General features: G+C 37.9%; 1 protein-coding gene across 2 annotated transcripts in view; it reads left to right on the top strand.

The window, feature by feature from the left end:
• The window catches only part of SYTL2 (synaptotagmin-like 2), a 46,531-nt gene that overhangs the window by 17,699 nt on the left and 7,920 nt on the right, over positions 1-20,912 (top strand). Inside the window, exons 4-11 of one of the 2 annotated variants that reach the window (XM_010576561.1) lie at positions 5,286-5,358; positions 5,947-6,046; positions 7,091-7,972; positions 8,716-8,787; positions 13,688-13,789; positions 14,776-14,829; positions 16,079-16,126; positions 17,250-17,344. In XM_010576561.1, coding sequence (XP_010574863.1) covers positions 5,286-5,358; positions 5,947-6,046; positions 7,091-7,972; positions 8,716-8,787; positions 13,688-13,789; positions 14,776-14,829; positions 16,079-16,126; positions 17,250-17,344 — 1,426 coding nt within the window. The remainder of the gene's footprint in view (positions 1-5,285; positions 5,359-5,946; positions 6,047-7,090; positions 7,973-8,715; positions 8,788-13,687; positions 13,790-14,775; positions 14,830-16,078; positions 16,127-17,249; positions 17,345-20,912) is intronic. The other variant, XM_010576562.1, reaches the window with a different exon arrangement.

Raw genomic sequence — 20,912 nt, 5'->3', positions numbered from 1 at the left:
TGAGGAAACAAGAACCAGCGTGTAACACAAATAGCTATTGTTTGTGCTTTCAGTGAACAGAGTGAGGTAAGAGCTAGAGTTACTTCTCAGGATGACTGTTTTACTTCTGGTTGCGCCATTGATAAGCTCTGTAACCTTTCACTTTCTTGTCTAAGTCCTTCCTTCTCTGTATGTCATCTGTTTTTTCTTTGCAGCAAGGCTTGTCTCTTACTATGCATTTGTACAGTATCTAGTAGCAGTTGAATCTTTCACTTTCGTGGTCTGCAAACTGGGCATGCACGTTGGCGATGAATGGCACCAAAGGTTGGTGTAAGTCTTAACAACTCTGGCTTGCATTACTGGTCTGTCTTACCCTTTACACATCATTATCAGTGAACTCAAGGGAGTATTTGTCTTACCTGCATCTGAAATCATGCTGAAAAAGGTCAAATAAACTACTTTGTTACAGACTTCCCAAAAAATGAAGTCGCACAGTAAGGATGATAAAGGTTGCTTATCACAAGAAAGAGCTTTGCTTCCCCCTGCACCCCCAAGCTGGCTGATAATGCCGACAGTTAGTGGTTACTGACTATAGGTTTTTTTACAGGAGGCTTTTACCTTCAGGAGATTTTTATGGGGTTATTTCTTTATGGATAGCACAAGACATGCTGCTGTTTAATATATCTTTTAGAATATTTTGCATGTCATTTTGGACATCAGGAAAAGATGATGGTACTTTAAAAGTACAGCCTTATAATGTTATTCTTACCATTACAACTCCACAAATTGTGTGTGATTGATAGAGTAATACATTTCATAAACTGCCAGGGCAGTCTTTTTGAAAATATATAACATAACGAGGTTTAAGAACATGTAGACAATTGTTTGGAACATGACCAACTTGATAGTGGTCTTTAACTTGAGGTGATTTGCTGACTTATTTCAGGCCATAGCCATGTGAAGCTTGATAACTATTGTCCAGGACCCTCTCCTGCCCTTTGCTCCAACTTGTGCCAGAAATTAATCAGCATGCATGCCTTGTTCATGTGTGCTCGTACTCTCACCAATAGCTCAAGATCTTCCCTCTAAAGCAAACTCACACAGTCCAGGATTTGAGAGACGGTTAGAAGTGGACCTTAGGAAGTGTTCTATAAGATGTGGGCTGGGTGCTTACTTGCATTTACTTTGCATAAATACTTGATTAGATGTCTCAGATTATTTGCTTCTAAAATGTCAAAAGCTGAAGCAAGCAAACATGGCAGGACTACGTGCAATTAATTGCCTGTGATTTCAGTATGGGTTTATTTCACTATGACTGAGATTAGTCTACACAACATTGCATGTGGGAAATTGCAGGAAGAGCCATATGTTTTTAAAATACCCCTCCTTTCTGTTCTCTTGATACTAGACTTTGAAAGAAAATGGTCTGACATGACTGTGGGCCTGTCTTTAATGGCAGCAGCTGATCCAGAATTGAAGGGAAACACAATGCTGGAGAAGTAATAATCCCACCAGTTGGGGTGGGAATGGAAAACCTAGACACTACAGACATTTAATTTGGCTGTTAGGATAGCAGAGCTGTGAGGAATTAATAGACTTTTCCCCTTGCAATGCATAGTCTCAACAGGGTTAGATCTAAGAGGATGAAACGGAGTATCATTCTGGAGTTTAGGATTGTATAATGTGAGTTCACAGCTGCTAGTGTCCAAATGCTACACGTGGTTCAAGCACTCAGACTTTTAAAACTTTTTAAAGTGCTACTTTAAGGGTAGGTTTGTGGGAGTTGTGGGTTTTAGGGTTTGGGGTCTTTTTTTCTCCTTCTTCCTCTAAGAGTGGGCTTCAGGCCAGCACTGGCTTGCAAGCTTTGCGTAAACTGAACAGCTGCTAACCTGAGGATTGGGACCAGAAGATATGTGATGACAAATTACCCAGACTCTTTTTGTTCTGGATCTTATTCTTAAACCGAAACAATTCTTACTGAATGTGAAGAAAGTTCAGTTCTGGTAGATCTGAACTGCTGTTGAGTCAGGGTGCTGATATATAAGGTGGAACAGAAATCAGCCCACAACTATATTCTTAAAATTAGCATAGTGATCTTTATCCCCATACCCCAAATATCTAAATTCAGTAATGAAGCTATGAACAATTTTTTTTCTTGGGCGTTATATCACTGTGGTACTTTCCTTGCATACCAGAGCCTTTACAGGCCAGGTGTGTGGAGTGTTTTTGAAGGTGTAACCTTGCACAGAATGAGTTTTCATAGGGTGACTCAGACTGTCAATATTACCTCTGTTCAGTGATACCATCTGTCTATATGTAGACTCTTAAAAAAGGGCAATGTTAAAGGAGTTTTATATTTCAAATTACGACTTGTAGGTTATTTTCTTCCCTAGGCTAGAAAATATTCTTAGTCTACATTGAACAGGTAACAGGTGTGGGTCCTAGAGTTCTGCAAGGTGAAAATTTGCACAAAAGTCCTAATTCTTAAAATCCATGTAACTTTTCTGGAATAATAGGGGTGCTGGGATACCTAGATAAGACATTTTTATGGAGTACTGTTAAATCACACTAACTTTACTCACACCAGATTCTCTGCCCTTCAGGATGAGCCCAGGAAAGCTTATGTTTTTGAACAGGAGGCCATTTCTGAGTAGATTGTATTGACAATGCCTGGAAATCTATAACCCCTTTCTCCAGCTTTGCTCCTGCCTTTGCCTTGTTGCCCCTTGGTTCCTGTCCAGTGCTGTCCAGTCTTTGTGGAGTTTGGGCCTTCATTGTGGTTCTCAGCACTTTGCTTTGCTGAGTTGCAGTGCAGGAATTTTTTAATCTGGGTGTGTTTATCACTTTGGCTTCATACACTTTCTTGGATTAGCCTTGTGAATGCAGCATATCTGGAAACTGTTCAGTTTTCCCATCTGTATGGGTTGAGGGTAGACTCGTATTTTCACACTTAGTTATAGGATCCTGGGTGTGGTTTTTTCTCTACTTTATGTGTTTAGAGCAGGGGTTTCAGCATGTAATGCCAATTTAACAACTCTTTAATTATTCTATGGTAACTCTGAAGTAGCATTGCATTAAAATATTGTGGAATTGTGTATGTGTGCTCAATGAGACTTAAAGTTACCTCCCCACCTGTAAAAACTGCAGATTGAAGAATATCTTACCAGTGTCTTGCAGCCCAGGGTACATAACAGTATTTTCCTTGTTTAAAATGAGCAAAAGGTTGAAGCATTCATGACCTAGACCTTAAAAAAAAAAAAAAAAAAAAAAAAGGGCATGTTTGTCCTGTCGGGTAGTAGATGTTGTAGATGAGACGCAAAGTTCAGGAACACACAGGTGCTCATAAAAACAAACCCACAAACTTCAGTGCTTCTGAAAGCAAGCACATAAACTCCAGTTCAGCAGAACAAAGTTTCTTTAAATATATGTATTTTCAGCCTTTATTAAAAAAAAATAATATTAGAACTAAGGTTAAAAACTGTAATGTGGAATGATATTTTTTGAAAAGAAATTAATAAAAGTTGCAATATTGAGCTCTTTGAGAACTAGAAAATTGGGGGGTTTATTTAGGATCAGAGAAGAATAAAAAGAACAATAACAATCTGTTATACCTGGTGTGTGCATATAAGAGGGTCCTGCAGTTAGTCTTGAAATATAAGAACAGTTTATTTTTTGACCCATGAGATAGTTTCCATTACAAGATCAGCTCATACCTTAAGTTTATATCACTATGCACGGTGGTATACTTCTTAAAGGTAGTGTTGAACCAAAAGAGCAAGGAAGAGATATAGAAGTTTATAGTTCAGATTACAACTGGTATTTTTTTCCTAGCCTTATGTTCAGGCTGCTCATTACTGTATCATCTTATCTTCTCCATAATGATGTTTCTCCACCTGTAAAATGGGAGTGATGTTACTTCTCAGAGACACTTAGCAGTCCAGAGGCCGGTAGCCTCTCAAGGGTGGCTGCCAGACTTTTTTTCTAAACTTTGAGGTTAGCTGTACTGCACCCTGGAGAAGATGGGAAAGTTGTTCTCCCTGCAGCTGGGCAGACTGTTGCTGGTTACGTGGTTGGAGAATTCTTTGTCCATGTGAGGAGTCAACTCCTGTTTGAAACTGAAACTTGATGAGAGCTGGAAGCTGTTTTCTTGTCCTGAGATACCACATCTGCCCTCAAAAGTGTTGTATCCTGGCTCTGCTACTTACAAATCAATATCTGAAAGTCTTTTCACCCATATCAGAGATAGTTGACCAAAGAAATATTCAGTATTGGAATCTCATTGCACAGCTATATTGGAAAAAACATAGGAGTTGCTTTTCTTCCTAACCTGAGGTCATATTTCCTACCTGGAGAATATTCATCTTTTCCTGCCTTGTACTGTTTCCCCCATCCCCAAAATCATAAGCATGTAAGCTGGTTAATGCCAGCATTTTCTATATAAAGTTAAGATACTGAATGTGGTTGTTATATGAAGACCATATTTAAATCCACATCTAACTTCCATCTTCAAAAACCAAATGCTTTTTCATATCTGAGATGTTTAGATAAACTCAAATTATAAAAATTAGATTGTTTTGAAAAAAAACCTTGCATCATTCTGCAAATAGATGAAATATTTCTTGATATAATGTAGGAGCTGTCTCTTCTAGCTGTTTTAACTCCTCCTTACCTGGGACATACTTAATCAGGATCACAAGTAATAACTTAGTTTTCTTATGCTATCAAACCACAGATTTCATAGATCTTAATTGAAAGAATAGCTTTATAAGCCGTACCTCTGAGGGGATGTGTTGTCATCTGTGGCATATCACATCTTTGCTATAGTGGTGATGGGGTTCCTCTGTTTTTTTTTTTTTTTTTTTTTTTTTGACTTGGACACTTCATTAAAATCTGATTAAAATAGAGTTTTGCACTTTCCTCCACTTTGATTTCAGTTCTCGAGGTATAAATGTAGGACAAGGATGGAGACAGCAACACCGATATTGTTTGGAGAGTGGCTATGATTATATAAAGCTTTCTCAAAAATCTAAAAGATATCAAAAATATGGTTTCTGTCATGCCAGGTAGAAGTTGTATTGAATTCACTAACAAGCAAAGAAATTTTTGCAAGGAAACAAAGCTGCAAGAATATCTCCTTGCTATGGATAGGAGAAGGTTTGCTTCTAAATCTGATAAGAACAGGCTAAATAGAAAACTGCCAAGAGATTATATTTGAGTATGTATAAATGAATCTTTGTTTTGCTTTTTCAAAAAGGCTTAAAGTAATGACCTGTTTGTTGAAGTTGTTATATGCTTTTTCTTTGCAGTTCTAAAACAATAACCTCTATGTTAGACAAACCAGAGGAAAGACCTATGAAGGCAGCAGTCTCACCAGTAAAGGTATGACTGGTATTGAATATAGCAGAAGTTTTCTTTTACATTTTGTGTGTTTCTTTGCTTCAGTGGTAAAGATGAATAAAGATTTGAGGAAGAAAGAATAAGTTGGAAAAAATGAGTATTTTTTGTTTTGGAGGGAGATAATGGAAACCGCTAAAAGTTCAGCGCTAAAGTGCTGTTATGGTTATCATCAGTGGCTGTCTGTGCTTGACATTATTTCCAACCTCTTCAGCCACTGAAAAGAACTGTCCTGCTGCATTCCAATATCTCTAAAGTCACAGAATTGGAGAAAATTATTTAACTTGCAACAACTGGGATTTTCAAGTGTCTTTAAGTGGTGGTTTATCTCTGCTGTTGGTGACTTCAAAAAGAACAAGATGAGGCTTTCACTAGCACTTTTGATAGTTCCCTGGGTCATATTGTTTAGGGTTTTTGTCATGTATCCAATTTAAGAAGCATGCTTTCAGACTCTTTGACAGGGTAGTGAGGCAGAGGAAATCACTACACTTTCATTTATTTTGTGAAGACTGTACTGATTTAACAATTTGACTGCAATTATAATGTTCATTCCTTTTTTTTTTTTTTTTTTAGCAAAGGAGAAATCCATTTAATTCCACTGCATCAGGTGATAACTTGAACAGTGGGGAATCAGAAAACAGACCAGCCACTCTACGTCAGCTATCAAAGGAGGGTAAATATACTTATTTAGCATATGACTGTGAATTTCTTGGGGGTTTATATGGAAATTATTTTTACTTTCATTGCTTCTTTTTGTAAGATATCAAAACCTGTTTTATCTTAACTACTTGGAGTTATCAACTAGTTCATTGCAAACCCCATGTAAAATGTGAATATACTCAGGAAATGGCTGTTTATGTGAGTAAATGGGTTTTGCTTCCTTTCCTTTTACTCACAGTTCTAGTCAGTATTAAGCACTTCATGTGAGAGGGCTGTTTGTCCTGAATTGCTGTTAAGAGAACAGAGGAATTTCCTTGAATTTGGCATAGCTGTCTTTATGACCTTCCAGTCATTGCTGCTATTGGCTCAAGATAAGCCTAACTCTTTGATCTTTATTTTTTTCCTTTGTTTTCTCAGTCCTGTTTATTTTCAAATCCTCCCTTTCCTGCAGTATTCTCTGCAGGCAAGAAGATGAGTGATGATACATCACAATACAGGCATTTGAAGTTGTAATTTACAGGCTCATACGTGGAAATTACTCTCCTGTCTCTGTTATGAAGCTTGCTAACAGGAAAAAGAAAGACTTCCACATTAGGAATAAAAAAAAATTTCATCTCCCTACCAGGAGATCATTTCTGCATTTTACCTTGTTCCATATGAATGTGGAAATGGCCTGTTTGCATTTCTGCAGGTTGCTGTTTATGTTCTGAACCTGAAGAGGTGTATGTGTGTTCAAAAGCTGCCCTTCCCTGCAAACTTTGTCCCTTGCAGGAATAAAGCTGATCAAAAATTTGATGTGCTCTCTATCTTTGGAATCATCAAATAGTTAATATTTCTAGAATAAGAAATAACTGCAGGATTTTAATCTGCTAAAAATTCCTGTTACATACAAATGAAATCAACACCTTTATTGAATTTCTGCCTGTGTTTTACTGCAGATGTTTTTAATAAACCAATATAATCACTGCATTCTAGATCTGCACTGTGTCACAGTCCTCTGTTTCTGCAGATGAATGTCATGTAACCTCATGATTTCTTCTCTATATATGTCTTACAGAAATTTTGTCACTCTCTGAAGAGAGCCAACCTCAACCAAACTTAGAAAATGATGAATCAGAGAAACATAAGATGCCTTCTGTAGAACCAACCGATGAATCACAGAAGGGACTAGTTAAGCGTCCAGTCCCCAAAGCTAGAAAATTAATTCACAAAGCAACAGATCCTGTGTCACAAAGAGAAGACTTTGTTCCAAAACCAGCCAAACAGACTGAGAGGATTAATGGCATTGGTAACCCACCCAGGGGCATTCTGAAGCGCAGTTCAAGTTCAAGTTCCACTGACTCAGAAGTTCGTGTTAGTCAGATGTTAGATGTTCAGAAAAAGAATGGTCTTCCTACTGCAACTATTTTTGAAGGAGAAGCTGAGAAGAACTCTTTTACTGAAGAAGCGGAAGACTCCACACAAATTTCACTGGAAAAACTAAAACAAGTGAGGTTCTCATCTAGCACAGGTAAAGGAGAACCTCTGCAAAGCCCACAGCTACACCATCATAGGGAAACAGAACAGTTTGATTTGTTAGAATCTGATGAAACAGAGAGTAGTGGAAATGATGCTATTAGATCAGATTCATCTGGGAATAAGCAAATTTCTGCTGTAAAGCCTTTGGGAACCTGTTCATCAGCTTCACAAATAAAAACAATAGATGGCTTACAAGAAGATACATTGGCATCTGGCCCTTGTGACACTAATAGGTCAGTCTTCCTGGTTAATGAAACCTTGCAGACAAAAACAGTTACTCCTAAGAAACTTGAAACTCCACAGAAGGCTTCCAGCAATATCCTGCCAAATAGCAATAATGAACTGAGTCTTGATGAGACACGTGAAAATAAATCCAACCAGGTCCTGAGCCATGAATCAAAGTCACACAAAAATTTTACTGGTAAGAGACTAATGGGGGTGAAGAACAGAATGCAATAGCATATAGCACATATTTATTAATGTTTGAATCACTTGTATCTAAGAATTAACAACTAGGAAACAGAAATAGTAGGAATGTGCTACATAGTGCAGAATTAGATTCTAAATCACTTTTTTGTATTTTAATGCTGCAATGTGGTCAATGTTTTTTAGGTGATCTTCTATAGGTATTCTTAAGAATTAACAATCAGATCAGAGCCTGGATAGGCACCTTTATTGCGGATGATGAAGGTGAAGTGATGGTATTTGGATAAAATTCCTGTCATAAGGCCTGGTAAATCTGTCTGCACAGGAACTGAAGGATTAGAATTTTTGGTGTACTGCTGTCGACTGTCCTTGGTAGTAATCAAATTGTGACTTTGGGATTTGTTCATGGAACTAAACACAAATATGCTGGGTTGTCCCCCCTGCCTGGCCCTCTCTTCAATGTAGCCATTTCCTTTACAATGGGGATAACTAATCTTATCTGCTCGCACCCTTAAAAGTAATGTGATTAAACTTCCAGTAGGATATCTAAGTGCAGGAATTTATTTTTCACTCTATTGCCTGCAGTATGGTTCTTTCCAAAAACACAAGGACAGAGAACACTTTTCTCTGCTAATAATTAAAAAAAAAAAAACAACAGAGAGATTTTTCAAGACAGATCAGACATTTGTAGAGTTGTGTGTCTGATTCCTAAGTCTGATAAGTTTGTTTACGTTGTAGATGAACATCAGCTTTCTGCTAAGACAGAAGCACATGAGGTGTTGAATACCAATTCTACAAGTCTTCAACAAGGTAAGCCTGATCTTGTTGAGGAGCAAGATGTTAAAATCACTTTCAAGCCTGAAAAACATGCTGATGAACTCATGAAAGTGGCTGATGAATCTGTATCAAAAGTTTTAGATTGGATTAAAAGAAGGTCTGGTACTGAAGATAAGAAACATGTATCAGCCAGATCCCAAGGCTGGGAACCCAAAGAGGAAGTGGACTTCTCATCCAGAAAAGCAGTTCTTCCTACAGAACACAGTGGGCTTAGCATGGATGGAAAAACGAAAGTTACAAAAGAGTTATCCTTTGGAAAGATTAAACAATGGAATAGTATTTCACCTACATCATTTATTTCAGAAGATACACAGCTGATAAAAGAGAGGGTGAAAGGGGAAGAGAATGAGGAGCAAAATGACAAATCACTAACTGAATTTGACTGTTCAAGAGTTGAAGAAAGAGAACATGGTCAGGAAATCAAGCAACAAAATAAAAAATCAAATTTATTGGAAAATCAAGAACACAAGCTACCACTTCAGAAATGTGAATCAGAGAAGGCAATACGAGAAAAAAGAAGAATAAAGGAGATCAGAGCATTCTGGGAAAGGGATAAAACTATCCCCAGTCATGGAGAGAATGAAGTTAATATCAATACTAATGTATCAGGTGGCAGTGCTCTGAAAAGTCTCAGAGAAAGTGACAAAATAAAACCAACTGCGGTGTACCTACCTAATGAATTGGATGATCAAAGCAAGAATATTTTAAGAAGTGTTGAAGTAAGTTGTGCAAGCCAGGCTTCAAGAAGTGAACATCAAAACTCTTCTGAGTTTGGACCAGGCCATGCAGTTGAAAAAGTAGAAAGAATACTTCCATCTGATGGTAAAGTTCATGAATATACAGAATTGCCAAAAGCCAGTAACTTGCAGCCAAGAGTTGGTGCCACTTCAGCTTCCCTAGAAAGCAAAGACAAAGGTGAGAAAGAAACACTTAAAGGAAAAGTTGTTACTTCTTCCCAGCAGAAGCCCAGGTTCCAGGTTTTGTCTTTAAAAGAAAAACTGAATGAAAAATTCAAGAATCAAATTTCAGATCCTTCACAGTTCCAGAGTTTGAGAAACTTCTGGGATACTGGAGTTAAATTACAGAATAGCATGGATAGGGGAGATATTTCTTTGCCAAATACTAGTTCAATAACTTATGAAAGAAAGTCAAGGGAAGATAAAGGCAGAGATAATATAAGCAAGCAAGAGTTAATTCAACAACAAATCCAAACATCTGAGAGAGAAAAAACACAGAAATTAGATTCTATGGTATGTGAACTGCCTCCAGGATCACCTACCCTGGAAGGTCTGAATGTGGCACACGCAAAAAATACATGCTCTGTCCAGCTGGAAGGAAAAAGAGTTATCTCAAAACCCCAGGAAAAGATGGTTCTTCCAGAGCAAGAAGTTAAAGAATCTATAGAAAAAAGTATTGTTTCATCAAAAGAACATCATGTTTCCTTGCAGTTTCTCCAGTCACCTGGTGATAAAGATGCTTTAAAGGAGACAGCAGTAGATGATTGTCTATGTTTACCTATAGAAAAAGTGGAGAACAAGACTACTCCATTAGATGTCAGTCTCCCTAAAGAGGAAACTGCAGAGACTGTGGATAAGGTTGCTTTACCTAAAGCTGAGCTTGATGTATTCAAATTAGGCCTAAAGAAGGTAGAAAAGGAAGCCTCTGAGATGTCATCTAGCTTGAACCTAAAAGAAAACATTTTGAAAGAGCCAGATCAGTGCAGGGTCTTTGAAAGAACAGTGGAACAGAGCCATGACGTTTCTCCTGCTGATCAAAAAGAAGAAATAAGCAAAAGCACAGGAAAAATGAGTGTGACATCAACAGATGAGCATGAAAACAAAAAAGGCCTCAGGAAACTGTTTAGGGAATTTGAACCTTTCTGTCTACAACATCAGGCAGCAGACAAGGATGATAATCTTGAGGGTTCTCAGAGGCCTCAAGCTGGTTTGCAGAACCTGCTCAGAGAAACCTTTGCGTATCAACCTTCTGAATATACAAGGATGGGAATGCAAACATCCGATGACATGAATAGTATATCACAAACTAATTGTAGTATAGAATCAACATGCCAAGAAGATACTGGTCAGCCTGAAGAAGTCAATGAGACCGCAGAAAAGTCTGTTGCCCCATCCAAGGTCAGCAGCTTGAATTCTGCTTTAGAGAAGCTGATGAAGGAAGCCTCCGAAACACCACCTCCTAAACCGAAACGTGCCATTAGCACAGTACAGAGAACTGCTGAGGTGGAAGTTAAAAGCACAACCTATGAGCATGATGGAGAGTTGCCACAGGAAATCAGTGAGACCATAGAAAAGTCTGTTGCTCCATCCAAGGTCAGTGGCTTGAGTTCTGCTTTAGAGAAGCTGTTGGAAGAGGCCTCTGAAACGCCACCTCCTAAACCAAAATGTGCTGACAGCACAGTATGGAGGCCTGCTGAGGTGGAAGCTAAAAGCACAACCTATGAGCATGATGGAGAGTTGCCACAGGAGATAAGTGAGACCATAGAAAGATCTGTACTGTCCAAGGCTGAATATGAAGTATCTGATGTTAATTTGCTGAAGCTACCAAAGAAGATCTCTGAAACACCAGCTTCTGTGGTGGAAAATATGGATAAGAAAATACAAAGTAAAATACAGACTAGTCAAAGTCTGCATGCTCCACATCAACAAGAGAGAGATCCTCCTCAAGGAATACAAGAAACAATAGAAAAAACTTCTGTTTCAAATATTGCAAAATTCAGTGAATTCAGTAGCTCTTTAGAACAGCTTCTTCAAGAAGCATCTGAAACTTCATCTCCAATATCCAAAGAGTTACATAAACCAGAAAAGTTTGGGAATCATACATTTCCATCACAAAAAGAGACTCTATTCATGACAGTGTCACAGCCATATAGTGCTTTAAGTAGCTATCATACACAGATGAAGATAGCTGTCAAAGGGCGGGCTCCAGAACAAAATATCAAAGCTTCAGTAAATGATCTTGCAGTAAATGAAACTGAAGCTTCTGATCTTCCTAGAAGAAATGGAGCTATTAATAAAACAGAAAAGAGAAGCATGGCTCCAGTTGATCTTCTTCCCTTGGAAGGAGAGACCAATATGATTGCAATCGAGCCATTGAAGATAAATGAAAAAGGAAGGAGAGATGAAAGCACATCCTTGGATGCCTCTGAAAAGAATTCAGAATTTAAAGCACTGTTGAAATTCAGAAGAGCAAGCACACCACTTAAAGATGAGAGCATCTCCCCCCAGGCAGGAGGAGCTCAACTCTGCCTAAGGTCTCAGCATGAGGATAATGATGAAGAGGAAGGGGACAGCTCAAATTTGGGATCCAAGTTTTCAGATGAAAATTCTGAGTCCTACTCTGGAACCAGAAGTTCAACTTGTGAGCTGTTTGATTTCTAAAATTCATGGTGCTGGGTTGTTAAACATGGCTACAATTTCTTTTGGTAGCCAACTAGAAATATGTTAACCAAAAGTCTGCGTTATGCTTATTTCTTAATTGAATGCTTTGGATATTTGTTTGGGAAAGATGGGAAGAACTAATTAAGTCCTTTAATTGGGAAGTGTTTGACAAAAACATACTACATCTGGGTAAGCCCCTTCAATAAGGGGAGTTTAGCAGCATGAATCAATCATATCAGTCTTCATGATTTACCCTTTTCTTCCTCCCCTGTGATATCTCCTTCAAATTAATAACATTGTAACACTCAAAATCTGGTATTTCTTTTAAATATCCTGGATTAAAAGAGGAAAAAAAAATATCAGTGGCTGACTGAGTTCATTCTTTAGTTTGACCAGCTAGTCTTCAAAGGTAAATGTTTATGAGTGGAATGGCTGGATATAAAGACAAAACCAATACTCTGTGCTATTTCATTTAGCATTGCTGCCTGTTGCACTAGAAAGTGGCCATATAAATGAAATGGTCTATTTACAAGGATTCTTATTAATTGGTTGAATGGCAGCTCTAGTCAATGTATAGAATGTGATTAGTCATCAAAGAGCTTAAGGTAGAGGAGATTAAAAAGGTTAAATTATCTGTTCCTGAGAGACTGGGGATGTCTTCTTCACCTGGAGAATCTGAGAAATTTGTGAAGTTTCCAGGGCCTGCCAATTTACTCTTGAGCCTATTTTGAAAGTGAGATTCCAATGGAAGTCAGTGAAAACTCGGAACAAATGAGGAAAAATGAAACATAATTATTTTTTTTTTACCCATAATTACAGGCAGCAACACTGTAAGGTCTGGTTGGTTGGCTAATGGAGGGGAAAGTAAGGGAGGGAGGAGAGAAGGTCTTAAAGGTTTCTGAAGGATCTAGGTCTGTCTTGATTCTGCCCTTGGAGGCAACTGCATAATTTCAGGGATCCAAATATCTACAGCTGTTTGGTTTTTTTGGTTTTTTTTTTTTTGTGGTTGTTACTCAAGTATTGAAACAGAATTACTTTCACTGGGGAATAAATATAAGGGGCAAATTTACACAGAGGAAAAAACTAAAGCTGTTAACTTTTTCGTGCTGATTCATAACAAGATGGTTACAAAATGGCTTATGTCTGAGTTTATCCTATATTGTTCTTAGACAGTTAAGTGCCATAATTGCCTGAGCCCCCCTTATTAGTCAGTATAGACAGAGATAACTACACAGGCAAATCAGCCAACCTGCCTCTCTCCCCTGATGGCTGAGAGAACTTAGAGCAAATGGACATTTAAAATTAGGCATTTGTTTTGTTTATTTTGGATTTATTTTGTGTTTTCATTGAATGTTCACTGTCTTTGCTAACAGTCAAAATAGATTCTTATGAGAAATCCATGGCCGGTTTTTTAGTGACTTGCTTAAAATGGCATGTCTGTGTGTGCAGTGTTCATGTGTTTTGTCTCGTAACAGGTTCAGAAGAAGAATTAAACCCTGTTTTGATGGCTTTGAAAAGGAGTGCAGATAGGAAAATGGCTTCCAAAAGTCTAGAGGACATTTCATCAGCCACCTCAAGTGAGCACAAAGCTTGTGTGTGTCTCCCATGACCCCCAGTTTGGCTTAAATGTGTTCATGCTGGTCTTCCATACAGCTTTGCCAAGTAGTGTTTTTGTCTTTGTTTCTCAATAAGCCATATGGAGCTTGTACTGTAGAACTGAATTCTTTTCTCATACGTTTTAGTTTTCAGTTCTTTGTGTTAATTTTGAAACAACTCTGGTCTGTGAAGCAGACATCTTCCAAAAATGCGCTATGTTAATCAGTGATGAACTGTTTCTTGGATAGTTTTTCAATAGTGAAAGTATTGGCAACCACCCAAATCAGTAATGAGCAGCAACCGCCATTGTCTCCTGGCTGCTTGCTTGGGTCAAATTAGTAGACAGTGGAAGTATGAAGAAATCATCTTAGTTTAGTAGTGTTTCACCTGTGTGTTCTAGCAGTTAATATACCAAACTCACTTTAAGAGAATACAGTGAGACAAGATTGTACTTAAAATTCATTCCTGACTTCCCTCTGTAGCCTCTTAGGATTTTTTTTTTTAAATTATTATTCCTGTCTCACTTCACCCTGCCCCTGAGTTTTCATGCTTGTCTCACGTCTAATGGTTATCTCGTGTCTAATGGGGAAGACATAAACTGAACTTACATTTCTAAATGGAAGTGTGGAGGTGTAGATTTTGAAAGATGTTGGCTATTGTTGGCAAATTACTGTTCTAATACTACTTATGCTATTGCTTGCTTCTAACGAGTTTCTAGGTTTTAGGTATGCACTAACATTGTTGCAACAGCACACTGATAGAAACTGTGTCAACATGAGACTGCTGCTTGGATGTAGGCTTGAAGTAGTGTGTGAAGTAGAAAGCATATCTTGAATTTAACCATTCCCATGGCTCTGCTGGTTTATTTGTTTTTTTGTCCTCTTTACTTTTAATTCTGTGAGTACCACTGTCATCCATTTTATCATACTGAACAGCAAAATTTCTGTGTTACTTTTTTCCTGCACAGATAAAGGAAAAATAAATAATCCAAAGGAAGAATTAGCTCTTAGTGCTGAAGATGGTAAATATCTTTTGTGTCTGCATGGAAGTTTATTGTTTTTTCAATGGCCTCTGTTTGCTAGTGAAGGACTTTTTTAAGCCAAGAATTGTATTGCGCTTTTAGATTTGATTAACTTCAACATGACTGAAATGCTTTTGTAGAATTTTGTTGCATTGTTTTATTCTTAAGGAATATACCTATGTTGTGTCCTGCTATATCTGCAGAAACTCTGTGCCACCTGTCAGTGTGTTATTTTGGCCTTTGGTCATTTAGCCTATGAAACAGTTACTGAAATCATTGAGAGCTTTGAACATCAGCTCAGTTGAAAGGCTTGGCCTGAGTAAATATTGAATTTTTCTGTTAATGTGTTGTTTTACAAGATGCAAGATGACTTTGCTAGTGCAAAACACACTTCAGAATACATCAGTTGAAAAGGAACATCTCTTACAATCCCTGTCTCAATCCAGCAAAGTAGAATTACTCTAAGCAATAGATGAACTGCTACTAGATCAGCTACTGTTGACGTTATCAGTCCATTAGTGCATTACAGATGCCTTACTGTTAAATTTTTCTATATACCTTTAGAAATTCCAAATCTAAGCAAAATAAAAGCAAACCTGCTCCAGGAACATGTCAAGATGAACACTGACTATGCTGGAATATAACACACAATTCTTTTATTTGCTGCATTGGAGCACTACGGTTTTAAAAAATATTTGTGCGCAGTTGCATTTATTGTCATGTTTTAGAAGCTTTAAAGCATTTTGCATGTTAGTGGCCTATAGTATAAATAGAATGATCATAGCGTAATAGGATGCATGCAATGTCCAGTAAATTAACAAGACTTAAGTACTTTGTTTTCAAATGGAGACCCCTACTGAAAGCATGTTTTACATTCAGTATGGAATGTGTAGACACTTACCTGAAAAGGGTGGGGGGTGTTTGAGTTACATTTATTAAGAATGAAGGTTTGGTTTGTTTTTTTTTTTTAAAGAAAAGACAAACAGCCAAACTGATAGCTGTACAGACAGAATAAGGCAAGTTCTTTTGAAAATACTATTCATCTTTTTGCTTTGCCTAGCTTATACACTCATGTTACCTTTGTTATCATCCAGCTCCTCAAAGGAGGACAGCGATGCAAAACACAGAACTACATGGGGTCTGGGGAAGTCAAAAACTTCCCACATATAAAATATATATTGGTGCTATTTATAACATTGCAAAGCTGTTTGTGCTACTGAGTGACTGTTGTCAATACTGCACTGAGCAGGTCTGAAACCTGATCAGCATCAAGAGAGGAATGAAAATACAGCAGGAAGTGAGTAACAGGATTCTTCCAGCAGACAATGGAGTGACTTCTCCACTGATATTTAAACTAATACTTTAAATATCCTTTTTTTATTTAACAACTAACAAGTTATACATCTGGACTAGATACTTGCTCAATGGGAATACTTCATCTAACTGCATACTGACAATAACCGATACGTGGAGCACTATTTGAGCTTCAACAGCAAAAGCTTTGCAAAAGCTTAACCCATGCCTTGCAAACAATCCCGTTGTATGCAGTGTTTCATTTTATGCAATAGATAATGTGCCCCTGTAGCTGGCTGTTTGTTGCCAAGTAATTCTGTCATACGTTATTCAGTACTGGAGCATTTCACAATGTGTATCCAGTCCAAAGATATAGAGCTTTAGTGCATTATTAAATATAAGTATGGTTAGAGCATAATTGTGGGCTTACTGCAAACTGGATTTTTGCAAGGCTAGCTTGTGCAATTAAGCTTTGTATAGAGCATAGAACTGAACTTCAGTAGAGGTATACAAAAGTGGGAGAGATGAGCTGCAAAAAAGTGCATCATTAATGAGATATGCATCTTATAATTAACTAGGAATAGTTGAAACTTCCTTGTTCAGGTCTAAAAATTGCTTGATTTACATAAATGTTCTTATTGCAATTAATTAGGCTGAGTAAATAAAAGAACAGAGTTTGGCTTGTACTTCTTACCAAGATCCTTATGATGACTCTAATGTCAATGATGGTGTGGTTACTGCATAAGTGCACTTATCCTTGCTCTGGGAAGAAAGTCTAGCAGGTAAAAATGAAAATGTTTTCTTCATCACATTTGATCAGAATTTGCTTGCAGCACCCAGGCTTGTATGTCATGTCAGCAACATAAACATTTTTGCTCCTGCCAGACAAAGTTCTTTGGTCAGTGTTATAGGAGATGTCAAAGTGGACTATCCTTCCTAATGATAGCTTCTCTGGGTCCTATATGGGGGGGCGACAGGCAGGAAATCTTGCATCCAAGTTGTAAGCTGGTTGTGCACGTGCATGTATTTCATCGAAGTTGCTTGTTTCTAACCATGTCCTCTTACGGAATTTCACTGTTTTGATGTACAAATGTATTTTTGAAGCCTTTTGAATTGCTGCTCTTCAGTTTCCACAGTGCCTTCACAGCCTGATAAGCCGTTTTCCAATCCTGAAAAACTCAAAGGACTGAGCAAGTCAGTACCATCATTCCTACAAGAAGAGGTACGTTCCATCTCTGAAATATCCTACCTAAACCTTTTGATTACTGTGGCATTTTGTGTTTGTCAAGTAGTGCTTTCCAAGGTCTGCTAAGCTAGTTTACTGTTGGACCATGGCATGGAATTGAGGTTGTGGTGTAACAATCAGGAGGTGATCCTGAACAATCTGTGACTAATTAACCTTTCAGAAACTTTAGTCCAGTAACTAGTGGTTTATTCTACTGTACAGCTCAACATACAGAGCATGTTTTATCTAGGAGATTGAAGCATAGTGAATGCTTGCTGTTATTCCCAAAGGCAGTCTCTATCCTTAAACTAACAGGTCCTGTTTGCTCTTTAGAACATACGTACGTGCATACATTTATTTTCTTCAGAGCCTAAAATCTAAAATGAGCGTGTAAGACCATAAGAAAGTCACCATCTGGTAACCCTTCTCACATGGGTATTAGCTTGGTATTCTGCTTGGGGATGTAGGTTCAGGTACCAGGCTGTTAACTCCTTGTAAGTGAACTTTCAGAACTTCCGACAACATACTGTGCCTCTGCAAGTCTATTATTATTGTTGTCGTCATCACCATCGTGGTGTGGGCCTTCGTATAAGCTCTGAGGCCGTATTCAAATCTCCTAAAATGACACCAAAGTTTGAAAGCAATAAGGGATTTGAACTGCCTGGTCTATGACTCCCCAAACAGTCAGTAAAGAGAGGAGTGGAGCCTGTGTTTAGACCAAGGATGAACCTCCTACCATAAATGCCTAAAAGAGGTAGCTACATTGGTCACAGGGAACAGGCAGCTCTAGAGAATAGGAAATACCTCATCATTATTGAACTTGGATAACATGCTAGATTGTTTTTTTTTTTTCTTTTTTCTTTTTTTTGAGTGCCATAGTGTGAATGTGAATTTGTATGGCAAATGTGCATGCAAAACTCCCCCTCCCCCAAGCTGCTAGCAAATGGTGGTAGAAACACCTGAGTCCTGTCAATGAAGGATGTGCATTAGTGGACCCAGTTGTAAATGGGACACAGGAATTTGGGGCATAGATATCACAAAAATACCTGCGTCTGTGTTATAAAATGAGGAATTGCTGCTTACCCTAGCCCTTATCACTATAACTACAGCATAAACATCAATATTTTGGATTATTTTTCTAAAAACACATGTCTAAAAGGACTGAAGAGTCAGAAACAGGAATATGCTGTGCCCTGTCTTACCCTACTTCCTCCTAAAGTCTGAAATAACCAAAACGTGATACAGGTTTGATTAATCTTACCTTAAGTGCAGAACTTAAAACCATTCAGTGTCTATGAATTACACGTCTTTGGTTAAAGATTCTCTAAAATTACACCATCCTAATGCCCCTTCTGCTGAGAAGAATGCAGAGGAAACTTTTCTAAGGCTGTTAACATTGCACCATGGATGGATCAAAAGATTAGCATTTCAAACCATTGGAGTTGGGATACCAAACAAGTCTGAAATGAGTATCTGGGCATCTAAAAACAACCAGTTACAGCCTCTGTAAGAAGCCAGGTAAAAAGCTTACTCGTGGGTTTTGAATGGAACAGTCTGACAAATACTTGAAAGCCAAAGGACTATACGTAATCAATCTGATCAGAGTAGAAAGGGTTTGGGGATAGTTCATAGTGATATTCTAAGAAATTGTCAGCACCTAAATCTGTTTATTCTGCCCCCCCCCAATTTATTTTTAAAATTGTGATTAGTCCCAATACTGTCTTTAGTTCAAGCTCACAGCACAGCACATACAAGTCATATGCATGCCATGCACACACAAACATATAGGGGTGTCTGTATATATATATATATATATATGTAAAAAACAGAGTGTATAGCTATAGAAATAGCATGTATGTGTACCACATGCTGGTTCTGCCTTGGAGTTTATAATCACTGAAGTACCATCTGGCCAATATGAAGCATGAAACTAATGAATGGATAACATAAACCTGGTAGAAGTAACAGGTTAGGAATAAGCATTGTAGACACAATGTAGTCACAGTAGTATTAACACTCATTTCTATGTACTAGTTCAGTTCTGGAATTATTTTAAAAATAATGAATTCTGATAATAACATACTTTCTAATTCAAGAAGAAATACAAAGAAGTCTGTCTCTTAGAGTACCAGTGTGTTTTCCTTCTGGTTAAAAGAGAATAGCCTAAAAATTAAGGGTTCTTTACTTGTGGATAGTAACAATATCCTTATTTAACATTTGGAATTAACTTTTAAAAAAATAAATCATCACAAGTGTAATGCATTCTGGAGGCATGCAGTCACCCCAGTGCTTAGTAATTCCTTGTCTCTGAACTTCCAGACATTCCACAAACCTCCATGAGAAGTACAGGGTTGAAAGTAAGCAGAACTGGATTCAGTCCTGTATGTCTTCTGCTGACCCGCTGTGTGGACAGCAGCTAAAATGGTCTTAGGGAAGCCATATATCCTTCCTCTATCAGAGGGCTTAGGATTTTCCTGTCTTTCAAAGAGCCCATGTAACAGGACGGATTATCCACACTGCTTAACTGTTACTTCACTCCCTGGATTTCTTTTGGACAGTCCTGAGTAACTCTCTCCAAAACAATATTTCTCTCGAGGAGCCTTCCCCTAGGTAGGATGGACATGAGTCAGTCTTTACCTTTGGCCTCTGAACTGGGGAACAGTCCTGGCCTGCTTTTACTTAGTAGTATAGACGTAGCCAGAGAAGCTACAGTCAACGGATCTGTATAAAGACTTATTCAAAATGATTATATGCTAGATATTTATTTCTTAATGTGTGTAGAAATTGTTGTTTACTCAGCTTGCACCTGTTAGTAGAAGATCTATGACAGCAGTTCAAAACTGTGTAAGGGAGTGGGGAAAGGCTTGTCAATTGTTCATGGATGGAATACAACAGGGAGATGATGCTTTCTGTAACAGCTTGCACAGGAAGATGCCAAGGCACATGTGGGAAGTGAAGCATTGTGTATTTAGTACCGTGATAGCATTGAGACAGAACGGGCTTGTAAGCACATGACCTGATAATGACCAAGTAAACCAAAACTGCAGTTCCCTGATGGAAAAGCAGGGCCATGCTTGCCCTCTTGCAAGAAAGGCTTTTCGCAAAAGCCATGCACTGTATCCGGTGGTGTTCTACTCTGCATGTTACCTTCCAGCTAGCTGCCTTCAAAATAGAGGGTACAGAATTGATAGTATTTGCTATGTAACAAAAAGGGACTGGTAAGAAACCTGAGCACTACCCCTTACATGAGATAGTGAAGTAGAGAAGTTGAGTTTAGTTGTCCCAATAAAGTTAACTTTGTACTTTTTCATTGCTATTTGAGATTTAAAACCAAAAACCAAACCTGGTTGCGTTACTACTTTAAAAAATTTTCAGTGTAGGCTTTCCATCAGAAAAATTCCCTTTCAACTTTTTTTTAAGTGCATGACCTAATTCAAGAAATATTAATTACAAGGGGATTTAAATTCAGGTTTTCACTGAGTCTCAGTCTGCATTAAAATTCTGTTTGTTTTTTCTTTTTTAATGTTCCTTGTGACTATAAAGAACCTACACAGACTTTCTTTCT

Source organism: Haliaeetus leucocephalus, unplaced genomic scaffold (genome assembly GCF_000737465.1).
Source record: "Haliaeetus leucocephalus isolate CR32 unplaced genomic scaffold, Haliaeetus_leucocephalus-4.0 Scaffold536, whole genome shotgun sequence".
Classification (NCBI taxonomy): Eukaryota; Metazoa; Chordata; class Aves; order Accipitriformes; family Accipitridae; genus Haliaeetus; species Haliaeetus leucocephalus.
This window is presented reverse-complemented; position numbering and strand designations above follow the sequence as displayed.